This window comes from Sphaerodactylus townsendi, linkage group LG05 (genome assembly GCF_021028975.2).
Source record: "Sphaerodactylus townsendi isolate TG3544 linkage group LG05, MPM_Stown_v2.3, whole genome shotgun sequence".
Lineage (NCBI taxonomy): Eukaryota > Metazoa > Chordata > Lepidosauria > Squamata > Sphaerodactylidae > Sphaerodactylus > Sphaerodactylus townsendi.
Window position 1 is genome coordinate 34,858,908 of NC_059429.1, and position 25,388 is coordinate 34,884,295.

The 25,388-nt window shown below is 40.8% G+C and overlaps 1 protein-coding gene across 4 annotated transcripts in view; it reads left to right on the plus strand.

The window, feature by feature from the left end:
* VAV3 (vav guanine nucleotide exchange factor 3) overlaps window positions 1-25,388 on the plus strand; it is a 193,487-nt gene that overhangs the window by 80,886 nt on the left and 87,213 nt on the right. For all 4 annotated transcript variants that reach the window (XM_048497152.1, XM_048497154.1, XM_048497153.1 and 1 more), the window contains 4 exons: window positions 163-249; window positions 1,080-1,165; window positions 5,593-5,725; window positions 6,523-6,632. In XM_048497152.1, the coding sequence (XP_048353109.1) occupies window positions 163-249; window positions 1,080-1,165; window positions 5,593-5,725; window positions 6,523-6,632 (416 nt within the window). The remainder of the gene's footprint in view (window positions 1-162; window positions 250-1,079; window positions 1,166-5,592; window positions 5,726-6,522; window positions 6,633-25,388) is intronic.

Consider the following 25,388-nt stretch of genomic DNA (forward strand, 5'->3'; position numbering starts at 1 on the left):
AATTAATAAGGCCTTTATTGGTTGGTTTTTACTTTGCAACCAGCCTTAAGCCAGACTCTGGAGGACCACCCTGTGTATTTCCCGAATGATGAAAATAATTGCTTCTGCTTTCATATGTGAAGTTGCCTTTTCAAATTTCCTTTTCCCTTTTCTGTGTTTTAGGACTTGGCACAGTATGTAAATGAAGTGAAGAGAGATAATGAAACTCTGCGTGAAATTAGACAATTTCAGTCCTCAATAGAGAATCTGGTATGTCTCTGTCTTCATTTTCTCATGCTAGTTTTTTTTGAGCTTTGTGTATTGTTCTGCTGTTTTCTTGGTTATCTTGCTCTTTATACATTTGTACAAAAAATGTCTGCTTGTTGTCAGCCAGAACCCCTATGATATTAAAATGCATGTTGTTACATAGAGTTTCTGTCTGAAATGTCCATGCTTTCAATCTCTGACATTCTGCAGTTGATTCTGCCTCCGGTGGCAGCCATTATATAGTTGGCACCCCAAGTCAGAATTCCAAAAATGCCCACAGGTTCAAATGGGTTGAGTACCCCTGTTGTAGACAGTGACCTTTTGACAGTCAAGCCCATAGAGAGTTGAAGGTAAAAATGTTAATACAGATTTTTTTATTCCATTAAAAGTGTTTACAACCTGGACAGCCTAGATAAAACCAGTGGGTGGGCCTGATTGTGAGGAAAATCATGCTGAGATATAGGAAGACTGCTTACTTCTGCCTCTCTGCTGGTTTGAATAGTTTAGCACAAGAAGCATTGTTAGCCAGATCAGTTTCCCTGGTTAAACTCTGGATGATCTGAACACCCAGATAGCAGTGTTTACCACATACTCTAAAGTTCCGAAGGAAATCTTCATGGTCACTATAAAGGCTAAAACACATTCCATATAGCAGCATTTTTGTTGGCGTCTTTGAGACGGGATCAGGACTTTGAGTTCTATTTGTTATTAGGACTGTCTTTAGCCTGAAGGCCAATGTAGCAGCTGAATATTTTTTCCAGAACTTTTTAAGACCCTTAAAGGCTTGGATATTACCTGCTGATTGTTGATTTGTGCAACTACTGTGTTTGCAGAACCAGTCACTTATACTGTATGGAAGACCACAAGGTGATGGTGAAATAAGGATAACAACCCTGGACAAACGGGCAAGGCAAGATAGGTGAGACAGGCCCAAGTTTATTCTTTGATGTGTGGTATATATCCTTGCCTTGGTGGAACAAGACTTGCTTTAAATTTTGGGAGACTTTTCCATGTAAGCAGCTCCTATGGTTGCTTTTTTAAACCAAGTTATGATTGCTTTGTCTGTTAAGTAAACAACAACAGGTTAAGAAGGGCACATATTTTTTACTCTTATGCATCAGTTTGACATTCCCATGTGGTGAGAACTTCTAGGGCCAATACTCAGTGCTACAGAGCACAGTCTCTTTATAATTACTGTCCTGTTTACAAACGTGCAAGCAGGGCACAGCTTAGGCAAATATTGTGTTTATAGCAGCAAGAACTTCACTGATCCTTGTGTTAGACTCCCAGAAACAGCTGACTGCCTGCAACGGGGAGTGAATCCCTCTTCAGGTGGGTATTTGCCATGATTGATGGTGGAGCTGCCCTGCATTCCTTTCCTCCTTTGGCAGTGCTTTTCGATATCATTTCGATTCAGGCTGTTAATATCACATTGAGGCCCACATTCAGGTGTACATACGTACAGAAAAGGGGAACAAGCCATAACAAAAATGGAGTTCCCTGAAGCCAGAGGTCTTGGGGATATCAGTCAGGCCCCCATGCTTCTAGTTTTCCAGACATTGGTTGAAACTGTTGTGTTCTGAATAACCCATGATGCTGCAAATTAATATTCATTTTGCTAGTTCATTTACTTGTGCTCGTGACTAATGGCTTAACATGTTTTCACAGGGCTGAATTTGTGCTATTATGTCCCTGCAGTTATGCATCTGCTACGCTGAAAGTTTTGATTATTTTATATTGTTAATTCATGTATTTATACATTATGTAATATTTTAATGACTGTGCACTGTGAGCTTTTTTGCCATTTTAATGGTATAAAGGAAGTTAAAATTTTTGAAATACTTACAAGAATTCTGCATGATTCTGCCCTTCCGCCTCTTTCTTGGTATAACGTTCTTAAATGTAAATTAAATTCTTTTTCTCCTTTCCACGGGATGCTGTGCAAAATCTCTAATTTGCAAAAACAGGGACCTGAGAGTAGCACTGCTGCAGTTAATGGTAACTGTTCTATCAGACATTGCTGCTTTGTAGGACCCAGTGAATAGAGGCCTAGGTGACCTCTTCCTCGTTTGCTTTTATTCCTATGGCCAACAGGTTTCAGTGAGCCTGCAAAAGGTAGCTTCAGATAGCTCCTGGAGGAGGAAATGAATGGAATCCCACAGTTTGCATTCATAACACTGAAGAGCATTGGTACTCATTTTGCTGCTCATGGAAAGCCATATTCTTAGTTACCATCAACCAAAAGAGCCACCTTTACTTCTATCCCTGACATGAGACATGCAACTCTGGGAGGCTGTTTAAAATGGGAACCACTTGCCAGCTGCAAGCTGAACTGGGCAATTTCCTGCCCACTTTTTTGAAAGTATGTGCCAAATTGGGGTACATCCTCAGAAGAGCCACAGGTGGCACATCAAAGAACCACATGTGGCTAATGAGCCACTGAATGAGTAGAAGATGTAGTTGATGATCTGAAAGCTATTTGTTGAACAATCTTTTTCTTCCCTGGCTCCCAAGGCCCTTGTGTTAACAAAGTAGCTATATTAGTATTAGGGGAGGCATTTTTCAAAACACTTCAAAAGGGGCTTAAATTTTGAACCTTTTGTGCCTTTAGGAAATACTCTCCGTATAGGCAGTCATTATTTAGAACCTAATTAGGCCTTTGTGTTTCTTACCCAGTACAGCATATTCTGTTCACAGGAAAGTAATGTGGATAGGATAAATGGTGAAAGAGGTGTCTATGATATTCATCAATACAAGCAGTGTGCACTTAAAAATATCATTTTAATTCCATAACAGAAAATCAAGAAGGGTGTAATAATTGTTTTAATTAAATATTGGGGGGTATTGTTATAGTATTGGAAAGTCCTCTTTGGATATCAAAATAATATCAATACTCTCAAAATTGTGATAACAATAACCACAACCACCACCTCAGAGGCAGCAGGAATGGAGAGGAGAGACCGAGGAAGCACATCCCAGCTGGTCCCCATTTTCAAATGTCTTTTAAAGTTTAATGACCTACTGTTTCAAAGGGCAGTAGACTTGGTGTCATGGCCCCCCCTGCTGCAACTGATAGCTCCTCTGAGGAAGCCCTTGCTGCAGCTGACAGTTTGCCTGAGAAAGGGTTAATGGAGCCTTGCAGAGAATCACCAGCTGAACTGGTAGAGGCTGAACTTACACAGGCTTCTGGCTCAGAACTAATCAGTAGGACTAAGGAAGATGCTAGCACAGGGGTAGGGAACCTGCGGCTCTCCAGATGTTCAGGAACTACAATTCCCATCAGCCCCTACCAGCATGGCCAATTGGCCATGCTGACAGAGGCTGATGGGAATTGTAGTTCCTGAACATCTGGAGAGCTGCAGGTTCCCTACCCCTGTGCTAGCAGCTCTGGGTCTCCAGATGCCTGCTTTGCAGACAGAGACTGAGACTGGTCTTAAAGGAGAGATGCCACTCAGCAAGGCTACAGGCTGGGCATTACCCAGAGTCTTTGCAGCAGCAGTCCCAGGCAAGTAGCTCTGAGAAATAAAAGGCCTTTGGGCAGGAACTGCAATTGTGGTTTCAAAGTGGATTCAACTTGACCTTGTCTGCACACCATTGCTGTCTCTGGACCTGACCAACAATGAACTGGCTCCAAACCTTGATTCTTGGATTCTCCTGGTTGCTGCATGTATTCCATGTATTTGTCTCCTGGCCTGATTAGCTTCTCTTTGGACTCTCCCATGGACTTGGTAATCTTGGACTTTATTCTTTGCTGAACTGCCAGCAGCCCAGCCAGAGCTCTGAGCCTCCTCAGTACTGCGTGTTGCTGTGGCAGCACAACAGCCCCGTCCAGCCTTGGCCTCTGCACATTTGGCCTCTGGAGTTGAGATATCTGTTTTCCACAGAAAATAATGGTTCTTTAAAGTTTGAAGGGATGATGTACAGCTCAGCTACAGCTCAGCTTTCTTCTCCCTGATTCTTGTGCTGCATTTCCTGCATATGATTCCTGCTGATGATGCTTATCAAGAGTGACATTTCAGAACTGGGGATGTCAGGAGTGTCTTTTACACTATTGGATATTGCTGGATTCAGTCCTGGAAAAATCAAGCATTTATTTAGCATTTATGTTCAATAGCACACCCCAATCCAGCTAATCATAAATAGGAAAATTCATTAACTGCACATCGTGCAAAGATAGTAATAATAGGTGGTAGAGACAGATTCACATTTTGTCCTGTCAAGATGTACGCAAAGTTGGAGAATATGCTTGTGTGTTCAATAGCCAATGACAGTGCAATCTGATGAAAAGTTACTCTGTATAGGTCTGCAGTGTGACAGCCCAATTTACATTCTTAGAAACCTGATCTCCTCCTTTAGGTCATATAATAATTATCAAATTAGTTTTAAAAATGGTTCATACTGAATGGCTTGATAGTGGGCCTTCATTCACATATATTGCCATTGTGGTTACGAGTTTGAAATATATGCCTCTAAACCAGGGGTAGGGAACCTGCGGCTCTCCAGATGTTCAGGAACTACAATTCCCATCAGCCTCTGTCAGCATGGCCAATTGGCCAATTGAACATCTGGAGAGCCGCAGGTTCCCTACCCCTGCTCTAAACAGTGGCCTGACTATGAATTAGGGTGACGTTACGTGCATTTTTCTTCTGTTGGAAGCAGTGGGGTCTTGCATGTTATACACCTAGGTTTCTGTTAAGTCAGTGAGACTTAAGAATGTTTGACCTCCTTTGTGTTTTACTGTTTGCTTTTATGTATTTTATGTACAAAAAAGACCACTGCTTCCCTTGGAGAAACAAGAAAAACACCTTTTCCTGTAAAATCACTGTTTTGCTACATTATTAATATCAGTTCATGTGTCCCCTGAAAGGAGTACTGAAATGGGAATGTGTCTTATCACAAGGAACAAAATGTGTAAAAAAGCCCTCTAAATTCTCTTCTATGCATTTTAATGTATATTATTATTAAAATCAAATATTTTCTATTACCAATGTATGCATTCAAGATGGTCATTAATGGTTGGCTTACAGTAGTGGTATTTGATATTTGACAGTGGTTATGCAGTGATATTTAGTATATGACAATTGATTCACAAGGGCATTTGATATTTGAAACTATTTGATTGACAACTTTTGACATTTGACAGCTGTCAGAAATCAAACAGCCCAGAGACACAACCAACAATTTAAAGCACTCAAATTACAATCCATAGTTTAGGTTTCATATTTTGAGATAAAACTTCAGATTCAACATCCTAAATATAATGTCTTTGGAGAATTGCAGTGTCCAGAGCTTTTAAAGACAGCACGTAGCCTTGATAAACCACATCTTATATTTGAATTTTCACAGGCATATCTTCTTATTTGATTTGGCTGTAATTGTATGCAAACGACGAGGGGACAATTATGAAATGAAGGATATAATTGATCTTCAGGAATACAAAATAGCCAACAACCCTACTACAGATAAAGAGAACAAGAAGGTAAAAAAAGAGAAGTTGGATATATTTATGGAGAATGGGATCCATCAGTGGTTATTACCTCTGGAGACTAAAGGGAATCTCCACATTCAAAGGCAGTAAAACTCTGAATACCAGGGATAGGAGGCATTGGCAAGGGAAGGCCAGTGTGTCCTGTCAATTGGCCAATTAAAGGACTCTGTGTGAAATAGAATCCTGGAGAGATAAACCACTGGCCTGATTCAGCAGGGCTAGTCATGTTGTTGAAGCATATAATAATTGGTTTGTCTACAAGATGCACCCCCCTGAAATTCAGCAATCTTCGTTAGATGATGCAATTGGTAGTTTACTCCTACAAGAAAGACTTTTGGTTAAATGCAGTTAAATTATCACATTAGGGAAGATTTAGATTCTCAAATAGAGCAGCTTCATATGAAAAATTTCTCACCAGCAGTCTGAAGTGCTACAGTCTAGAACGGCTTCCAAATATACATGAAGCTTTTTGAGCACTGAAGCACAATGTCGATTTTAGGCATTATCTTTGGGTGGGACCTGTGGATTTTTTTTGGCCACCCCCTCCATCCCACCAGAGCCCCAAATTCTGCTCCTTTTGCATAAGGGACTACCTCAAGAGCAAAATGGGGTGGAGGGAAAGTAGTGGGAGGTCTACATTGGAAAGGGGGAACTGATAAAAATTTGGTGGTGGAAATCTACCACTGGGGTCAACCTTATATTATTATTTAATTGAAAACATAAAGATAACAACATATATCCCCAATCGGTTCTGCAGCACGACTTGGATTGTGTTTTAATTTCAACAGTGGTCTTATGGCTTCTACCTCATCCACGTACAAGGACAAAATGGGCTAGAACTCTACTGCAAAACGAAAGATTTGAAGAAAAAGTGGCTCGAACAGTTTGAAATGGCGCTGTGAGTATTTCTGTGTGCTATGTGAAACTACTTTTTGTGACTGATAGTAATTAAATCCAGCAATGATTTTAATATTATTTATTAAAGTAGTTTCTTGCCCGTCCCATGCTATTCATAAAATACATGCTTTAAAAGCTTTATCTCTGATACACAAATAGAACATGTAGTTCTTCGAAGGAAAAGAAGAGGGAGCTCTAAGCTCTGTTTTTGTGCCTCACTCTTCTCTGAAGACAGTGCCTTTAGTGCTTTGGTATCTAGGGAAAATATTAATGGATTTAGCAATAAATATTTAACATAATTGTGACTGATTTTGCTATCATTGCCTTGGTAAACTAAAATGTATTACTGAGGGAGATGGGGATGTTGGCTTTTTTCCTAGTGGCTTCTAACTAATTTATTATGTAGCATTTGGATCAGGTTTCCTGGATTATTAAATCTGACTTCAAGGATTTAATTCCTCTCTCTTCTTAACACAACAAGAACAAAAAGAGTGTTATGTGCTATAGAATCTTTTCAAAGAAATGTTAACAAATATTCTTCTGCCAATTTAAAGATCATCTGGGTTATTTTCGTTTTTCTAACTAATATGATTATATTTATGATTGTCATTCTTTTGATTTCTGGTGAATAATTCAGAACCTAACAAACAAAATAATAGAATGGGATAAAATAAATATTGGTAGACGCTATTCTATATCAAAGAGAGGAATGGTTTCTATCATTATGATTTCTCATGTTCTTTGCATACACGTTCTGAAGATTTATACTAAACATGTTTGGTAGGAGAGTCAGCATGCGTTAGTGGTTAAGAGTGGTAGACTCTAATCTGGAAGACTTGGTTTGATTCCCCACTACTCCACATGAAGCCTGCTGGATGACCTTGGGCCAGTCACAGTTCCTTTAGAACTCTCTCAGTGCACACAGAGGCAGGCAATGGCAAACCACCTCTGAAAGTCTCTTGCCTTGAAAACCCTCTAAGTCTCCATAAGTTAGCTTTGACTTGATGTGACAGACCCACAATCAATTGCGTGTCTACAGTGCCATTAAGTTGCAGTTGATTCCCGGTGACCAAGCAAGGGGATTTCAAGCAAGTGAAAAGCAGAGGTGGTTTGCCATAGCTTTTCTCTGCAGAGTCTACCATGACGGTCTCCCTTCCAAACTACCAACCCTGCTTAGCTCCCGAGATCTGCTGAAATCAGGCTATACCATGCCGCTGTTCCTCCCGAATAACCAATTGATTGGAACTAAAATAACAAATTATTAAGTGGCCATTGATCAAACAATTCAAGGTGGTGACATCTATATTTGGAGACACCACATTTAACATAGGCTTTGCTGTGGAGAACTGACTGATGTTAGTTTGAAGTTTTATTTTTGTTCATAGATGGTTGTCCTGTATTCGTATCGCATAAGTATTCAACAGTCCTAATAGTTCTTTAGATCACAAATGCTATAGATTTGCTCCTTTAGCTGACTCCTCTGCCTGAATTATGCATATAGAGGCCATCTATTCAGAATGTGTTTTGGCATTGCGTCTGGGTTCACTTTTCCTGCAACCGCACACCAGTTGTAAGAAATGTCATTTTGAAAATTGGGGGGTGCATAAGTTGGCTTGGAACAAGGGCATGGGGAGGGTGGAGAGAGACAAGAGTCCCCCCCCTTGCAGTTTTAAGCCAAATCATGTTTTAAAATAGCATTCTTCATAGCTCATAAGGGGCAGGGAACCTGAACCCCATTTGTGAAAAAACATATTGTGTAGTTTGACCCTCAATTCATAGCAGAAGCAAGATTTAACCCAAGAATTTCTTGATTCATAACTGATTCTCTTAGAAACTGCTATACACCAACATCTCATACCCATGCCTATGATATAAAGAAACATTGGTGGTTCTTCCATAAGACCTTTCCCCCCCCCGCCCCAAAAGCTAAAACTTTGTGTCATTCTGTGTGTCTGCAAGGGCATAATGAACACTTGGTTATTTCCAGTAGGCATTTTGATATATCACACTGTTCATACAGCTCAGCAAATGCATCACAGGCATTTTAATGGAAGCAACAACTGATGATCTAAGAGATTTACTTAGCATTTTAGTGCTATTTTGATGAAGACTTTAGTGCTTTTAATGCATTCCAGTGGCTTACTTTCCTGCATATATGCTATCAGCTGTGAAAACCTCATAGGCTTGTAAAAATGTTGGATTTCATCCAACAATAACTACCTCTCCCAGCAGCCCTTTACTAAAGGTGATTTGTTGTTGATTATCATAACTGAATAGAACCGAGGGATTTTGTGGTTCAGCAACTTAATGTGCTTCACTTGAATGTGGATTGTATTTTGGCCTGGATTTACAATAGAATATCAGATTAGTGGTCTCAGTTGATACATTCCTAACGGATGTCTTGTCCACACTGAATACCACATCACAATATTACGCTCTTCCATATGGTCGGCTGCAGGAATACTGTTGTGTACTATTTACAGTTGGCAATGTAACACAGCAGCATGGGCTACGAGTATGGGATGATACAAAACAGCAACCATTTGTCACTGAAGCATACTTGTGTGATGCACACATTTGTTTGCCTCCCCACTGAGGTAAGTTTCTTCCATTTAGTGTGCAGTTCAAGAAGTGAGCTTGGCTTAGAGGGAAGCAGCTGGAGTAGGAATTGCTACAAGAAAACTATGAGTGTGTGTGTGTGTGTGTGGGGGGGTTAGCACCATGCTCAAGCACCTCTTTTGAGTTTTAAATTGCACCCTATTTTTCTTGCGATTATGGCATATCCATATATTTAAAATGTGGTTCTACTGCTATCATTTCTTTTTTATTTGAAAAACTGTGGAGGGAGGGGCACATGAGTCTTGAGTGACATTAATTGATCACATGAAGAAGGGATAACTTTTGATTATCCTTCTGTGGATCAATTTTAGTGATGGACAAACAGCATTCAGTTTTGATTTTATGAACATTATTAACAAGTGAAAAAACTCATTTCTTTCTGAAGAATTCTGCTCAGCTTATTATAATGGTGTACTAATTTTGCTGTACACATGCAATTACTCTGTTGCCTCCCGGGAACTGTAATTTGGTTTTTCTTGCACTGCGCCAGCCCTGATGTACAGCCACTTGGAAAGTCAATTTCTTTATTTAGCCCATGTTATATTGTCACTTCTCCTTGGTTCCCAGGGCAATAGTTGTTGATTTCGTCTCCTCCTTCATTTTACTTTCACTACAACCCTATAAGGTTGGTTAGGTTGAGTGGCTGGTCCAAGGCCAGCTTCATGGTGCAGTGGGGATTTGAGCCTGAGCCTCTCAGATCCTAGTCCAATGATGTAACCACTACATTATACAGAACACTGGACTCCAGAGGATTTTAGATCTGGGTGGTGGACTGCAATGACACAAAATGGTGGCAAGAACAAGTGAGTTGCAATTTTTTATCTTAGCAGAGAGAATGCAAGAGATAACACAGGCAGTATGCAAATCCATAATATAAACAATTGATTTACTGGTATCATATTTTCTCCACTGTCCCCCAACATATCCTTCCTTTCTTTAGTAGTTGTTGTGCAATGAACAGATGGTTTCACTGAGCTGTGCACAGTGACATCCGGATAGCTTTGCTTGAGAGCCTGAAGATACTTGACTTGGAACTTATCAGACTGAAAACTCAGCATGTGATTTACCTCAGAGGCTTTCTGTCTCAATTCACTGTGCAGCATCTTAAACACAGTTAGGCTGAATTTCACCTGTCATCACTATGACTGGTTCCCTAATTTCTTTAGGATCTGCCTGTACTTTCTCACAGTACATCCTAATTCTCTGTATATTTTAGCCCATCAGCACAAATTTTCTGCTTCATTATTCAAACCACCTTTTGAGCCATTAAAAATAAAGCCAAACATTGTTATGTATTCATATAGTGAGGCCTCCTTCCAAGATACACAGAAGGAAACCTATTGTAGTAATTTGCTCCATCGCGCTTATCTCTTAGTAGGTTGTAGCTCACAGCATACTGATAATCTTCCATACCATGTTCTTTGCTAGGTCTTGTTTTCTGGGTGGGTCTCTCTGTTGGTATATTAGTCCTTCCTAATAACAAATCTCAACTTGGTTTTCCTGTTTGCTTTGACAGGATTGCCCCAATCTGAATGGCTCTACCTATGCTGTCGCAATCTTGACTTGCTAAGCATAAATATCAATATTCTTTGTCAGCCCTTTTCACTTGACTGTATCATTTAAGAAGAAGAGTTTGGATTTATATCCCCCCTTTCTCTCCTGCAGGAGACTCAAAGGGGCTTACAATCTCCTTGCCCTTCCCCCTTCACAACAAACACCCTGTGAGGTGGGTGGGGCTGAGAGAGCTCAGAAGAGCTGTGACTAGCCCAAGGTCACCCAGCTGGCATGTGTGGGAGTGTACAGGCCAATCTGAATTCCCCAGATAAGCCTCCACAGCCCAGGCGGCAGAGCTGGGAATCAAACCTGGTTCCTCCAGATTAGATACATGAGCTCTTAACCTCCTACGCCACTGCTGCTCCTGAGGAAGGGATCTTTTGAAAGCACCCTTATAGATTATTACAAATGCAGATGAGATTGTAAATCTATATCTTGGCTGTACCACTTTAATGTATCTGTGAGGGCTCACATGATTGAGTGATTCTTAAAAAAAATCTCTACAGTGATTCATGTTCTGGTTCTAGTATTTTATCTAACATGGCAGTCTTGTATATGATGGGGATTCCCCCTCCCACATATAGATAATATTCAGTTATGTCAGCCCTCACAGGTACAGTCTTGAAGTACTATATCCCAGAGACAAGTTTTCCTCCTCATCTGCTGTTTGTGAAATATAAACCTACATGAAAATAACCTTTCTCATCATCTTTCAATTGTCTCATTAATTTTTGTAACTTCCTTGAAAAAAAGATTGCTCATCTTCTTGCAGCAAACAATAACACTATGGCAAGAGGAAATTATACCTAGTGCATAACTTGGTAACCTCTTGACTTGATTACTGCATTGTATGGATTGCCCTTAAAAGACAATAGAAAATCTGAAGCTTGTGCTATGCATGGCAGCACAATTTTTATCCAGGGCTAAAACAAACATTTCACTAGGACTATAAGAACACCTCTGCTTACTTTTAGTTTCTAGACCTGATTCCATGCATAGGCTTTAACCTTTATTTTTTAAAAATATTTGTTTGCTGCCTTTCTGCCCAATTAGGACTCTCAAGTCAGTGAACAATTAAAAAAAATTAAAAACTAACTGTTAAAAACAGTATGTATCTATCAATTGTACAGTTGAAAACAAACAAGGACAGTCAGTAAAGGTACACTAGATAAAACAAAGAAGTCTACATGCATTGGTGGAAAACAGTGATCAAGGTGAGCAGATGTATCTCCTTGGGGAAGGAATTCTGTAATTTTGGAGCCATGACCAAGAAAGCCCTTTCTTAGGTGGCCATCCATCTAACCTCAGATAATGGGTGTGTCTGTAACAGGCCATCAGAAGATGACTATAATGGTTGGGTAGATTCAAATATAAGTAGGCAGTCCTTTAGGTATTCAGGTTCCAAGCCAAATAGGGTTTTAAAGGTCAGTATTTTTACTTGGTTCCAGAAGTATATTGGAAGCCCATGCAACTGGGACAAAACTGAAGTGACAAGGTCCTTGTGACCTACTCCACACAGCATTCTGTACCAGCTGCAGTTTCTGTACTCTTCAAAGGGCAGCCCTCCGTGTGCAGTGCATTGCGATAATCTAGTCTGGATGTTACCAGGGGATTTAGCACAGTGGCAAGATGACGATTACTTAAGAAAGACTGCAGCTGACTCAACAGCCAAAACTGGTTGAAGGTACTCCTGGCCATTGCTGCCACCTGTCTATCCAATTGGACACCTGGGTCCAGAAAGAACCCCAGACTTTCAACTTGCTTTTTTAGGTGGAAGGCAACACCATCCAGAATAACCCTCAAATCCTTGGGTCAGTCCTTTCTGCCACCTGTAGCCCTTCTGGGTCAGTCCTTTCTGCCACTAAGCTTCTGTTTATCAGCCCTCATACTCTTTAACACCCTCTACATTCTAAGACACAGATACCCCATGGAAGCATTTTTATGTACCTTTCCCAAAGTATTAAGATCAGGAAATAATGCCTTTCCCAAAGTATTAAGATCAGGAAATAATGCCTAATTTCCCAAAGTATTAAGATCAGGAAATAATGCCTGAATGGTGTTACAACCATTCAGGAGGAGATGAGTGTGGGTGGTAATAGATTCTTTTTAAAAGTCACCCCACTTGATTTTAAGAACATAAGAACATAAGAACATAAGAACAAGCCAGCTGGATCAGACCAAAGTCCATCTAGTCCAGCTTTCTGCTACTCACAGTGGCCTACCAGGTGCCTTTGGGAGCTCACATGTAGGATGTAAACGCAATGGCCTTCTGCGGCTGTTGCTCCCGATCACCTGGTCTGTTAAGGCATTTGCAATCTCAGATCAAGGAGGATCAAGATTGGTAGCCATAAATCGACTTCTCCTCCATAAATCTGTCCAAGCCCCTTTTAAAGCTATCCAGATTGGTGGCCATCACCACCTCCTGTGGCAGCATATTCCAAACACCAATCACACGTTGCGTGAAGAAGTGTTTCCTTTTATTAGTTCTAATTCTTCCCCCCAGCATTTTCAATGTATGCCCCCTGGTTCTAGTATTGTGAGAAAGAGAAAAAATTTCTCTCTGTCAACATTTTCTACCCCATGCATAATTTTGTAGACTTCAATCATATCCCCCCTTAGCCGCCTCCTCTCCAAACTAAAGAGTCCCAAACGCTGCAGCCTCTCCTCATAGGGAAGGTGCTCCAGTCCCTCAATCATCCTTATTGCCCTTCTCTGCAGTTTTTCTATCTCCTCAATATCTTTTTTGAGATGCGGCGACCAGAACTGGACACAGTACTCCAAGTGCGGTCGCACCACTGCTTTATATAAGGGCATGACAATCTTTGCAGTTTTATTATCAATTCCTTTTCTAATGATCCCCAGCATAGAGTTTGCCTTTTTTAGAGCTGCCATGCATTGAGTTGACATTCCCATGGAACTATCAACTAAGACACCTAAATCCCTTTCCTGGTCTGTGACTGATAACACTGACTCCTGTAGCATGTATGTGAAGTTTGGATTTTTTGCCCCTATGTGCATCACTTTGCATTTTGCTACATTGAACTGCATTTGCCATTTCTGAGCCCACTCACCTAATTTATCAAGGTCCGCTTGGAGCTCTTCGCAATCCTTTGTGGTTCTCACCACCCTACATAATTTGGTATCATCTGCAAACTTGGCCACCACGCTACCCACCCCTACTTCCAGGTCATTTATGAATAGGTTAAAGAGCACTGGTCCCAAAACGGATCCTTGGGGGACACCACTCCCGACATCTCTCCATTGTGAGAACTTCCCATTTACACCCACTCTTTGTTTCCTGTTTCTCAACCAGTTTTTAAAAATCCCATAGGAGGACTTCCCCTCTTATTCCCTTCATTGCTGAGTTTTTTCTCAACAGCAGTCTCTGGTGAGGAACTTTGTCAAAAGCCTTTTGAAATCCAAGTAGACAATGTCCACCGGTTCACCCCTGTCCACATGCCTGTTTACACCCTCAAAGAACTCTAGTAAGTTTGTAAGACAGGATTTGCCTCTGCAAAAGCCATGCTGACTCTTTCTCAGCAGGTCTTGCTTTTCTACATGTTTAATAATTTTATCTTTAATGATAGATTCTACTAATTTACCAGGAACAGATGTCAAACTGACTGGCCTGTAATTTCCCGGGTCCCCCCTAGATTCTTTCTTAAAGATTGGTGTGACATTGGCCATCTTCCAGTCTTCAGGGATGGAGCCTGATTTCAGGGATAAGTTGCATATTAAAGTGAGATTTTCCTCCACCTGCCACCAGGAGGCTTTTTTGATTTTTTGTTTGTTTTAAAGCAGCAATGAAGTAGCAAAATGGAAGCTTTAGAAATTTAGCACCATAGAGTTTCCATCCATTTTTACAGCTATCTGTTGCCACTTCCAGGTTGTACCAGAAAGTGATGTAGCACCATCAGTGACATTACTTTTTATCTTCTGAGAAGCAGTGGGGCAACAGAACTTTCCAGCAGGAGACAGCAGCTGGGGCTGGCAGGTAGTGGCCTGATGCTGCTCTGAGAAGTAGTGGTAGAAAAAATAAATACATTGTGGTTCCCCACCCATCCTTTTCCCCACTCCTCCCACCAGTTGCCAAGCTCAGTTGCCGATATTTAATCATGTTTCTCAATGGGCGGTAGACCTGCCCTCCACAGCCCCATTGCTTTTCAGTGGGAGGCCAAGTGGCTAAGGCTCATTCCGCACACACAAAATAATGCACTTTCAAGCTGCTTTCACAACTGTTTTTGCCATTCCGCACAGCTTCAAAGAGCCCTGAAAGCAGCTTGAAAGTGCATTATTCTGCGTGTGCGGAATGAGCCTAAGATTCTCATGTATCTGTCTTTGGATCTTCGAATACAGCTTTTCCAAGTGTATTTTCTTTAAATAGAAAAACTACATATTGCCAGAATTGGCAGGAAGAACTGAATACAACTATGTACTTTTTGGGCTGAAAAGGGACCCAGGGTCGGAGCCTGCAGACCAAATGTCCTGGGGCAACGTTCAGCAAATGGAGGCAGGGAGAATCGCTTCAACAGCACACAAAATGTTGGGCGCAAACTGAGGAGGAAACTGACCAGAAAGCTTAATAGTCAGTTGGGGAAAAGCCTCTTTTTTCCTCTGATGCCTGTGCTGTCCGGAACAAACATGAGAGACGGCTTTTTTATTTTGAGTATGTGGAGTGAAATTAAGAAGTTGCCTCTTTTTAAGATGTCCCCCAGACGTCTTATTTGTGCTGTGTGGAACAGACCACTGTGTCCTTGCTTTTTGAAAGATGAAGAGGGTAGTGGTGAGAGGGGATGTGAAGGATAAATGGGAAAACAAGGTGTGTGAAGGGATGGGAAGAGAATGAAGTGTGGGGGTGAAGTAAGACTGTGGATGGGGGGATAAGGATAGAGGGGCAATGAGGATTTGCATACAAGAACTGTAGCTTTGGTTGGGCCTGCAGTTCTGGAATTACAGTTGATCTCCTGACTACAGATATCAGTTTTGCTGAAGGAAATGTCAGGGGAAAAGGGGGGAGGATATTGAGGAAGAGGACTAAGGGGGAAAAAGAGATAATTGTGCAAAGTACAAGCTCACCTTGAAAGGGGAATAGGAATTGAATAATATAAGTGGTGATCGACAATGTAATGCTAAGCATTGTGTTTCTTTTTTTAAACTTCCTTCCAATAAACTCTATACTTCATGAACCATACCATAATTTCCATATAGGGTTAAATTTGAGGGATATGTGAGGAAGCAGGTCAGTCAAAAGAGCAATTTTGACATCTTGTAACAGCTGAGCCTTGTAAATATTTATCTGAATTTTAAATTAAATCCTATCATTGCCATTAAATTAAATCCTATCATTGCCATTTGCCTACTTTTAAATCACTTTTATTCAATTTGAATTCTGATTCTGTGATAAAACAGAATATGCATTTTAAAAATAGGCCTAGAGATTTCAAAGCAATCTTGTGAGTGCTGAGTTCCTTTTTCTTCAAAGCTTCAATATCTAATTTCATTTGATACACCAACCTGCAAATGCTACTTGTACATAGGATCAGCCCTTCATTGTTCTTGATTTATTCCAGGCAGGGTATCAAGAAGATGCTTATTTTGTCTCCGTTTTTATTTCAGGTTTTTCACTTAATGGTCAAGCTGAAGTCAAATCAATCTTTTTTTCAGTCGCAGTGTGAAAAAAATACATATGCATAGCAACTTCTGAGGGAATATTTGATCTTTGACATATTGAACACTGACACATTAAATTAAAGCAGTTAATATTAATATCAATGCACACTAAAAGCCTGCAATATATGTTGTATTCTCTGAACAGCATGGGAAAGCACTTTGTGTTTAACAGCTCAGTGGATCTACACTTATGCTTGCGTTTATCATGGTGAAATTCAGTTGTACTTGTTAGAACATCTCCTGGAAAAAAATATGTCAGTTTTTGTGAAAGTGATTTCTAAAAGAAGTGGTAGGGGTGAGAAGCAATCGTGTTTAATTGCAGTGAATATTTTATTTTCCCTCTGTGATCGTTGTGCTGTGCAGTTTAAGGTATTGTAGTAGGAATGTGCCATGGAAAACACCTGCATGAAAGAGAACAGAGCCTCCTTTTCTGTTACATCAGCTAGTGGTGGTTTTTATATAGTTCAAACCTGTAGCTAGGTGCTGGACAAAAAAAAAAGTTGCTGACAAATTGCAGCTGACCTGGCGACCCCAGCAAGGGGCTTTCAAGGCAAGTGAGAAACAGATGTGGTTTCCATAGTCTTCCTCTGCAGAGTCTTTCTTGGTGGTCTCCCTTTTGTACTGACCCTGTTTATTTTCCGAGATCTAATCTGATCAGGCCTGTGCCATACTTCCTTCCCTCCCATGGCTCTAGTATACTTTGCAGTTTTTTTAAACTGAATATTGCTCCTCCTGGTGGGGCTGGGCAGGGAAGAGTTTTACAGTTGATCAGTAATTTAATTTTATAGGAGGAAAAAGGATACATTTCCACATTTTTTTGCTGTCAAGTCACAGCGGATTTATGGCAGTCCTGTAGGGTTTTTAAGGCAAGAAGTATATTCAGAGGTGGTTTATCATTGCTTGTCCCTTCATAGCAACCCTGGACTTCACTGGTGGTCTCCACCCAAGTATTAACCAGGGTCAACCCTGAGATCTAAAGAAATTGGGCTAACATGGCATAATCAGGTCAGGCCTAACACTTCTATATATATTCTCTTCCACAGAGAGATGATAGTAGTATTGTACATTCCTCTGCTACAGAACAGAGCATGCCCGACTTTCTTTGTTGTAGAATGCTCTGAGTCCTAGTGCCTACCTAGCCCTGCTCCCTCAATCCGTTTGAAAGTATTTTTTTTAATTATTCAATTGATATACCGCCCTCCCCCATAGGGCTCAGGACAGCGAACAACAACCGAATAAACAACAAAATATCAATAACCATAATTAAAGCAACAAAAACATCAATAAACGTAACATAACATCATGAAATAGCAAAAAACATATGCATATCCTAACAGCATGAAATATAACATTATAAACAACAAAACATCAATAATCATAACATTACACATGGCAAAAAAATCATAAGCATAACGTAACATAATAATAATATCATTAACAGAAAAAACTTCAATAATCATAACAGAATAAGCAACCTGAGTAGACACAGATGGCAACTTTCCCTTCTATAGCCAATGGGTTATGGATTATTCAAAACATATTTGGAGCTTGTTTTGCCTTCCTGATAAACTACCTTTTCTCTGTGAACATCTGTTGTTCCTTGGACTGGGGAATCACCTTCTTGGCTTATTTCCTGTCAGCAACTCCTTCTTGCCTTTAATTTTCCAAATAAAGTATAGGTCCCATAGGTTGTTTGGGTTAAGCCTTGTATGCCCTTGCAACCCAGTTTTCTGTAGATGATAAATATCTGTGAAATTTAAACTGAAGCATTATTTTGCCCTACCTTTTCTGAGACTCAATGATCCATGAGATGAAAAGAAACCTGGGAGTAAAAAGTAATAGGATGAGAAAAGATTGGAGAATTCTACCTTTCCCCCTACTATTCCTTCACCTTGCCCTAAGCTTGCAGCCTCTGACCTTTTTTAAAAAATTAGGTTTCTCTAGTTAAATTCAAACTAGTGGTGGACATTGAAGTTCTGCAAATAAATTTAGTCACTGTGATTTCTGAACAGGTGTACAGCTCATGGTAGTGAAGGACTTTTTATTGGTGGTCATTGTAGTTTATCCTAGGACAAAATTTAGAATATGCCTTGCTGCATATGAACACAGCATGCAGCTATCCTTGTGATAAATCGAATTTAACTGCAAAGCTTGGTAATGCTCCAGGTAACTTGCAAAGCAGCGGTTGCCCAAAGTGGGGTTAAAAAACCAGTTATTTAAAGACCTGGTAAGAACAAGTGGATGCAGTTTGATGAGGTCTTTATCCAGCTGAGGATGGGTATGAATGAAAAATGGGACCTTCATATCTCCTGGTTATTACAGTCTATTGATTGTTACATGAATAAATCATTGTGAACCAGAACTGTTCTTTCATAGTAGGAAAGAGGCTAAAGCTTGGTCATTAGCGTGATTGAAACAATGCACTACATATCTAGAAAGCTAGCAAGATTAAATCCTTTAATCTTTAAAAGGGCAGCCATCCTATGATCAAATAAGCAAATTTTCTAGCAAAGTCTTAGAAGTAAATTGCATTCTCTTGATCAAAAGCAGTTTACTTGTGATACAGTTAATTTAATTAGACAACATGCCTTTCTGCTAAAGATCCTTTGATGTGACAAATCTAGGATGCATAAGGATTAACATATGGATGCGTGAATGATTAATTCAGTAAACCCTGTTCTTCAAAGATGATTTCTACGGTATAGATGGGAAGTCCTAAGTGTAAGGAGAATTTCTCTGTCCAGAAAAATACATGAAGGGAAATGGTGGGGGGACACACACTGAGAAAACCTCTTTTCTCTTGTATCAATTTATTGTCTGAATAAAGATGGTTGGTAATGTGTTTAATCGGGTATTTTTTATGACTTTGATGGCATACAGGAGGACCACCAAACTATACAACAGCGTTGGAACTGAAATTTTAATTTTGTCTTGATATAGTGATTCTTCAGTTCAATTGGATTTAAATCTCTCTGGTGTCTGTTTACATAATTCAACTGATGCCATCATAGATGGAAATTTCTTCAGTGAAGACTTAATTACAAAGACACTTCTCCTGTCAGCCATATGTTTTTCCTACTCATGGGGTCTAGTGATATTTTTATAATGGCCTCTTTTGTGAGCCCCCAGGTTTAGATCTTTGATTCTCATATTCAGAGATGATACCTTTCTATAGGAACTTTTTATCTGACATGAGGTTGATTAGAACCTGTGGGAGGGTCTTTTCAGCATTTGTCTCAAAACTCTAATTCCCTTCCTCTGGATATGAAAGTACAGCCAGCCCTATAGGCCTTTGCGTCTAAATTAAAGACATTACTGTTCTGAAATACCTGTCTCTGAACTGACTAATCATGTTATCCCCCCTGTTGTTTCTGGGGACTTGATATTTTTTTAAAAATAGTCAATATTTTAACTTATGTTTTTTAATTATTATAAATCTGGTATTTAAATAAATAATCTGGTATTTAACTAAAAACACTTTCCTTTCACTAACCTGAAACATACAACTCCTTTCCACCAAGTCTTTCTACAATGGAAACTTTTCTCCCCTCATGGATTCAGACATAGTAGAAGGGAGTCATATGATATAACTGCCTTCTCCTTGTGTTGTTCTCTTCCAGTTTTGTTTTGAAATCTTGTATGCCTTATTTACTTTTGGCCAACGTGACCATTTTGCCTCTTCACTTTTCTTCCATCCCACTCAGAATTCTAGAAGTGTTCCTTCTCTAGGGCCTAATGTCCATATAAGCCTGGATAAGGAAAATCTTGCTAATTTACTGGATTTCTTTCCACATTTGTTGATCTTTTTGTCAATGAACTTCATTCTCCACTTTTTAATGTGGTTTTGCTGTCTTCTTTCACGTATGCCTATTGTATATTTTTTGGCACACACTTGATACCTTTATTCTTCCCTTACTTCTGGATCCTATTCAAAGAGTGAAATGCAATCCCCTCCTCCATCAGGATAAAACTACTTTCTCCTGTGGGTGGGTGGGTGGGGGGGTAACACATCTCTCTTCACCTATGTGAACAACACATGTCAAACTTTATTGCCACCTTAATTGTTTGAGTGAAGTGAGCCCTTTTATATAATCGAATTTTGACATCCTATAGTTTCCTTAAATATTTCTTGAAAAATTTTGAATGCATATTCAGATCATAAAAATCATATCCTCCTGAAATTCAGGAGAGAAGAGTCTACTGGAATTCAGAGCAGGGGCATTCTAATGGCTCATCATAAATGGCTCTGGGAAAATTGAAAATTCATTTTGGCTGGGTCACACAATTTTAATGAATCCCCCACCTCTGTGGAGTTTATGAATTTCCATGAGTCTAAACCTTACCTTGTAGGGGGGACTTCTTACAATCTCACATGCCTCTGTCTGCCTGCCACTAAATGGAATGTAACCTTGGAAATGAGATATCAACAACATTCCTGTTGCAGTTACAGTTGCCATGAAGTCCTGAAACACTTTGGTAAAGTAGATCTCATGTAAATTAGCCCAAGTGAACCAAAACACCAGATCAACCTGCAAACGTTCATATGGAAGGTTTGCTAAGTAGAGAGTAGATGGTACTCCAACAAAATCTGTACTTGGTCCTATGCCTCCAATATTTGGTACTTATTCTAGAAAATCATATTCTAACTATTAAAGCACCTGAGGGAAGTGATGAAGTCACAGCAACACCCCTTTTTAACCAACAAGTTGTACTTGACCTAGCTAGGAAATACTCACATTCACGGCCTCCTTGGGGATGTCAGTGATTTATGACAGATCAGCTTTCGCACACAGGATTGAATAAGTGTTTTTATCTGGACTGGACTGGTGTTCAGTAATAGCACATTTAGATCCTTCAGTTCACTGACATGGTTAACAAGGTCACTCAGACTGAGTGATTGACTGGAATGGATCAATCACTACATACATACTGCTGATTTCCATTACCTAACCTGTGTCTTATGTACCCTATAAATACACTTCTCTTCCCCTCAGATGCATGTTGGAGCCAAAATATATATAAAAAACCCCAAACGAATCTGAAAACAGCAGTGGAAACCTACAGTAGTCTTTCTCCTAGACCTCTAATGTTCCAGCTGCCCCCTTTAGCTGCTATTAAGTTTGACTAGGTATGTTGTAAAAACCAGGGTTTACTCCTTATCATTGAATTTTTTATGCAGAAAGGTATTTTTCACTTAAATACGCTTTCCCCCCATAATTGTTGGGGGGAAATTAATTAAATTGAAATTACTTGGCATGTAGGTGGGAAGAGGTGAGTTGTTAATTAAGTGCCCCAGGAAAGCAATTTTTCAAGATTTAATTGAAATGTTTGTAATGGGTTTAAGCAATGACTCTGCTGTGGCCTTGACATGGAAAGGTGAGAATGTGCATGGGTTTTAATTGCTGAAGGCTGGTCAGTATTGAATAGCTGCCAGAGAAGCCAGTGGCTTTGTAAAAAAGGAGGGCATAATGGAATGCGGTTACATTCTGAAAATTCCTCAGAGACAGCAATACTATCCTTGTAGGACAATTATTTTAGGCTGCAAACAAATGTGAACAATAAAACCAATGACAATCAGTTGGCTCTGTAATGAATTGGGGCTGGGAATAGAAAAACAGAAAAAAATCTGAAATTGTCTGCCCAGAACACCTATGGAAACTAAGGCCCTTTCCACACAGCGGAAAGGGTGCTGCTCCCCCGGCAGAAAATATGCCAGTGGAGGGGAGGGGGCCGTTCGCACGGGAGCGTGCAAGCGGCCCCCGCAGAAGCCAGCACAGAAGAGCCAGCTCCGCATGGAGCCGCCTCTTCTGCGTCCCCCCCACTCACCTCATCCTCCAGCAACGGTCTGAAGGGCTGCAGGGACCCGCCCATGCTGCCCTCTGACCTCCAGGGGGAAGGCGGCGCTTTCCAAAAACCTCCCTCAGGAAGGGAGGTGGAAAGCGGCGGCTTCACGCCGCTTGGGGCTGCACAGGACGGTGCTGCTGCATTGCAGCAGCGCTGCCTATGCGAATGACTGCCCAGGGACCGGTGTTTTTCCGTCCCTGGGCCGCTGTTTTTGGCCCCGTGCTGAAAGAGCCTTAGTGACCTCAAAATTATTTTGTTTCAACTCAAAGTTGTAAATAGTAATTCTTTCCAATCACCTGTAGTGAATAGGAATCGCTTCTAGGCAAGGAATTGGTATAGTAGTTAGCATTTTTCTTTCAGGTCACAAATGACTAGTATGGTGTAAGTGAGTGTGCTAGTAATTTTTTTTGCTTGCCCATCTGACTGTTGTGGATTTATTTGCAAAGCCACCTTCAAATCTTGAAAGATTCCTTTTCCCCAAATGCTGCTTTCTGATTCATAGTTCCTGAATTATAATGCACTGTGTACTTCACCTTTTTATTTGAAACTGGTGCAAGAGTAAGAATTACCTGTTGGCCTAGGCATAGCTGCAATGGGGACATGTGGGGACATTTGCCCCGGGCAGCCCCCATTGTGTTACGTGGGGGTGGAAAATCGCCCCCACACTTCCGGGAAGGAGAAGGGGTGTGGCTAGGCCTGAGTGTGACATGTGTGCGCTGCCCTGGACGAGGCCTGTCCAGGTGGCACATGCACACCCCAGGAAGGAGGAGGGGCATGACTGGGCCTGGGCATGACATGCACATGCCACCAGGGATGAGGCCTGAACCCGTTGGTTGGCCTGGTAGGCCATGCTCTCTGTCTCTCTGGGGAGCACGCCCATGGGCCACCAGGTCGGCTGATGTTGGCCCAGAACCAGCCACGCCCTCCTCCTTCCCCATTGCCCTGCCAGGCCCGGCTGCCAACTAAGGTAAGTGGGGCGCAGGGCGGCCATAGGGGGCGGAAAATTTGGAGTCTGCCCCGGGCTCCATTTTCCGTAGCTACTCCACTGCCTGTTGGCCTCAGTTTCTGAATGAGTTAGTGATCTGAAACAGGCAAGGTCAAAGCAATGATGAAGCAGTTAGTCTCCTCTGAGGGCAAGTCAGTTTACAGCAGCTGACTGGAGAATATTTAAATAGTCTAGATACACCAGTGCAAAGTCGTCAGGAATATTACTTCCCAGGGTAAACTTTTTCTGAGGGTGAGCACTTCTGTTGTGTCTGCATTAGAGCTTATCACAGTTTTATCAGATGCATGTTAGTGTTTCTCCATTCCCAGCAGAGGCTGGTTGAAAAGCATTACTAGAGCAGTAAATTTTGCCGAGATACAGCACAAAGCCTCATTGGATTTTTTTAGACTCACAAGAGTATTTAGTGAATTTATTTCTTTCAGCACACTTTCATGGCATGATAGCAGGCCCCAGAATACAGTTTGAAAATTGCACTTTGATGCATTGGCTCTCTACACCAGAGGTCCCAAGTGTCGTGCCTGTGAGCACCACAGCGTCTACTAACACCTTTCCTGCTGCCTGCCAAGTATTTGTAGAAAATGGGAGGCCCAGGGAGGGATTTTGTCCAACAAAGCTTCTCATTGGCTACTGGAGATTTAATTGGCTGTGCAGATTTTTATAAACACATTACTTAGTCTTTGAATACATAATCGGTCCTGTATCGTGTTGCATTATATAAAGGTTTCATTTTTAAATACCCCAAGTTTGTCTGGAAGACCTTGTTCATGTTTGAGCCAAATCAACCTAATATTAATGCTAAAATACATGATACTTCTTTCTCTAGTTGGCTGTTGAGTAGAAATATTGCATGGAAGGAAATATATGTTTAGTGTTGTGGAATTTCTGCTGAAGGGGTTTGGATACTTCCTTATTTTTAGGAACCTGACCTTTACAGGAAAGAAGAATCCTCAACAGAATGAAAAACCATTCTACTGTACTTCAGAATTCCTTTCTAATCTATCCTCTTAAGGCAAACAATCAAACACCGACACACTTATAGGGTGATGCATGTTTGGGCTAGCATGATGAAATATTACAGATGGAAGTACAGTTGCTGTCTGGTGCAGTCTCTTTGTAATTGCTAGCAGCACCGTGTAAAATAGATGACGGATTAAACCAGTGGTTTCTAGTGGTGTATGGAGACTGATTACTGCTAGAAGAAAATGCAAATTTCCTTGTTGCATGGGTGCCAGCAAATGTAGTGTCCAAGCTGAAGAATTTGAATGTTTCTCCCCTGCTTTGGTGTTTGCACAACCCTACCTGTGCAAAGTTGCCAGGTTTTACTGTTAAGATCTCGGTTGATTTTCCTATCTGTTTAAGTAGTATCTCTCCCTACCTGAGCAAAGTAGCCAGGCTTTATTGTTAAGATCTCGGTTGATTTTCCTATCTGTTTAAGTAGTATCTCTCCCTACCTGAGCAAAGTAGCCAGGTTTTACTGTTAAGATCTTGGTTGATTTTCCTGTCTGTTTAAATAGTATCTCTCCCTACCTGAGCAAAGGAGCCAGGTTTTACTGTTAAGATCTCGGTTGATTTTCCTATCTGTTTAAGTAGTATCTCTCCCCGACACCCTCAATTATATTCAGTTACATTATTGATTTATTGTTCACGCTTTCCTGGGGGCTGTTAACAAACATTTATGCATAACATATGAGATCCAACCATTTATTTACCTAGATGCAAGCAAATTGTTCCAATAGCTGTCACAAACCCACACAAGATAGTGGGTTGTATCCAGGCTAATTTTTCCAGTGGCTGAATAGAACTTTCCTGCCTCCCTTCTACTACTGGTACTTCAGCCTACTACTAATCTTCATGAAATGTTGCTCCTACGGAACATAGGTCCCCAAGGAATAACACTGGAAGTCGTCAGCTGGAAGGGTCAATTGGTGGAAGTTGCCAGTTCAACCTGGATCCAGCCCACTGTGTCTTACTGGAAATCTCCTATGAAAGGCAATTAGTCAGCAACAGATAAATCCTTTGTGTGTGGGGGTGGGGGTGGGGGGTGGGATGGGGATAAATGCTTGA